Source organism: Mercurialis annua, linkage group LG5 (assembly GCF_937616625.2).
Source record: "Mercurialis annua linkage group LG5, ddMerAnnu1.2, whole genome shotgun sequence".
Taxonomy (NCBI): domain Eukaryota; kingdom Viridiplantae; phylum Streptophyta; class Magnoliopsida; order Malpighiales; family Euphorbiaceae; genus Mercurialis; species Mercurialis annua.
In genome coordinates, this window is record NC_065574.1 from 46530037 (window position 1) to 46532782 (window position 2746).

Here is a 2746-nt window from a genome sequence, read left to right on the forward strand (position 1 = left end):
CAAGTAGCACTCTCACTATCAGCAGCATCCACTCCCATCCTTATCACCACCCTCCCCATTATCATCTTCAACCCACCAAATAAATTTCTTCCAGTTCCTACCAAGTTAAAAAAATGGCAGACTGGGGTCCTGTACTGATCGGGGTGGTGCTTTTTGTGCTCCTAACGCCGGGACTTCTGTGCCAGATACCCGGAAATAGCCGCCCGTTGGAGTTCGGAAGCTTGAAGACTAACGGAAAAGCCATAGCTGTTCACACTCTCATCTTTTTCGCTCTTTACGCCATTCTCACCATGGCCGTTCATATTCATATCTATACTGGTTAGATTTTTATCGACATTTATTAACTACTGCTACTGGATCTTCATCACCATCATCAAGATCATAGCTTAGATCTTTGAATATGGAGACATGGGCTTTTTTGTTGTAATTATTTCAATTTTTATTATATGGTTTTGTTAGAATATTTGATGTGAGATCTACTTTGTTTTTTAATTCTAGAGTTTTCTTGTGCATAATTTATGTGTTTGTTTTTTATAATCTGTTTGATGCTGCTCTAAAATGCTTGATTAAATTTAAACTTTAGATGAAGAACTAGAAAATTACAAAGGTATTAGCTTTAATACTGTTTATTGTCAAGTAACCTAAAAGTTTAAGACCATGGTTGGTTAAACTGCTGCAGTTGTGAACCGTTGGATGAATAACTTTTACAACTGCTCTATTTTGATTTTTTTTTTATTTCAACTTTTGATTAAATCCCGAGGGAAGTTCTTAGGGAAATAAAAAAAAAAAGAGAAAATTGTATTAGATTTTCTAACACCTCATTGGGTAGGTGCATGAAAAATTCATGGACCGGGATTAGGTAAGAATTTTCCTTTATTTAGTATAGCGATACATTTCTATTTTTTCTTTCTATTATTTTATCTTTATTCTCATTTCTCTAACACCTCATTGGATAGGTCCATGAACTTTTCATGGACCGGGTCTAGGTAAGAACTTCCCATAAATAAGCAGCTGTATAAAATATCACTCTACTGATGAGCGGCGGATTCATAATTTTTTAGTCTGGATTTAAATTTTGGTTCACTTCTAACATTTTGACAGTTCTGATTTAATCTCTGTAGCCTTGAGTTCACTACAATCCCTACCTCTATTTTTTTTTGAAAGAATTCGACCCCAGGCCGGACAGGAGCCTACCGTAGTTTAAGGGTAATTCCGCCCCTGCCTCGGGAGATGGAGCAAGATCTAATACTATTAGCAAACGGTCATTTAATTCAAAAATTTTAAATTATTTGATGAATTATAATAGTAAATCTAACACTTATCATGTGAGCATGAACCTGCAGAATAATGGGTATAACTAAATCTAAATAAAATAGTAGAAAAATGCGACTAAAACCATTTTAAAACCCACAACTGACCTTAACTAAATATACATTTGCATGAAATCAAGTAGCTCAAATTACATTCTATTAGGCTATAAAATTAGTTATCTGAGTGCTTAATCTTGTTTTGTGATCACTGCTAGCAAGCACATATAGGCTTAACCTGTTGATAAGAATATTCAAACTCGAGCAAAACCAAACTTTACATTTTTTTATACGAATAAGCAATAAATATAAATTTTCAGCGTTTTATAAGTGTTTCTGAAAATGGAAACAAAACGCTGAAACGTAAAACTCGATGACTGATTAACAAGTTGATTAAAAGAAAGAAGAAGCAAAGTGTAAATTAATGAACATGTATATGAATACCAATAGCAACAACTAAAATAGTGACAATGCAAAAGTAAATTACAGCATGAATGAGAATAGCAATCCCACTTGTATTCATGTTCCCAAATTCTACAACTCTTGTTCTTGCTGGTAGCTGAAATAATAGCCCTGGTGACAATAATATAAACAACCCCACTGCTACAACAACCGGCCCCCAATCAGCACTCATTTTTTTATTTTTCTTGGAGAAATTTTTGAGCTAATGAAATGAAAAATGTAAATGTTCATGAAAGACAATGTTGAAGCATATGTAGGCAAATGTTTTAATTTGATTTCTTGGTGATTAAGGAGATGGGGGATACCAAACTTATTGAAAAAGAAGAGGAAAGGTATGGCTTTATAATGGGTTTTTCTTTATAAACTTTTGTTTTTTCAATAATTGATCACTTGAAGCCTTCTTTTTGGTAGCTTTAGAGATTGATGAAGATGGAAACTTTATTAAAGAAACAATAAAGAAATTAAATAATTAGTTATTGGCTGTAGTTCAATTGCTTCTTGGTTTGTTCATTTTTCTTTTAAAGCAAACAAGTGGGTTCTTGATCATTAAGCAACAACCATACTAGCTCCTTCTCCTGTTTTTGTGGGGTTTTTTTTTTGTCAAAAAGTCATGTTGTAACTGAATAATCAATACGTCGAGTCGAATCAAAACACTGTCGAACTAAACTCGACTCTAAAGTTTAAAATTTAACTCGAAATCACCCGGATTTTTTTTAGGGTTTCAAGCTTGAATTCCATAGAGTAGTTGAAATCGAGTTCGTCTCGGACTCAGTTTGATTATATCTGTTAATATTAATACTATTATAAAGGATAAAAAAAATAACTAAAGATCATTTAGCCTCGCTAGTTTATAGAACCGAGTACTTTGATGCTTTAACTCATTTCAATTATTAACTTGAATAGCTAGAATTTAATTTAATTTGATAGCGAGCTGACTCGACTCAACTAACCCCTATTCTCAAATAACTAAAAATACT

The 2746-nt window shown here is 33.0% G+C and overlaps 1 protein-coding gene across 1 annotated transcript; it reads right to left on the minus strand.

Annotated features, from left to right (window-relative positions):
* Positions 1-1700: 1700 nt before the first annotated feature.
* Positions 1701-2089, minus strand: LOC126682468 (uncharacterized). The gene has a single exon (XM_050378179.2). The coding sequence runs from the start codon at positions 1939-1941 to the stop codon at positions 1729-1731; it is 213 nt and encodes a 70-aa protein (XP_050234136.1). The 5' UTR covers positions 1942-2089; the 3' UTR covers positions 1701-1728.
* Positions 2090-2746: the final 657 nt, after the last annotated feature.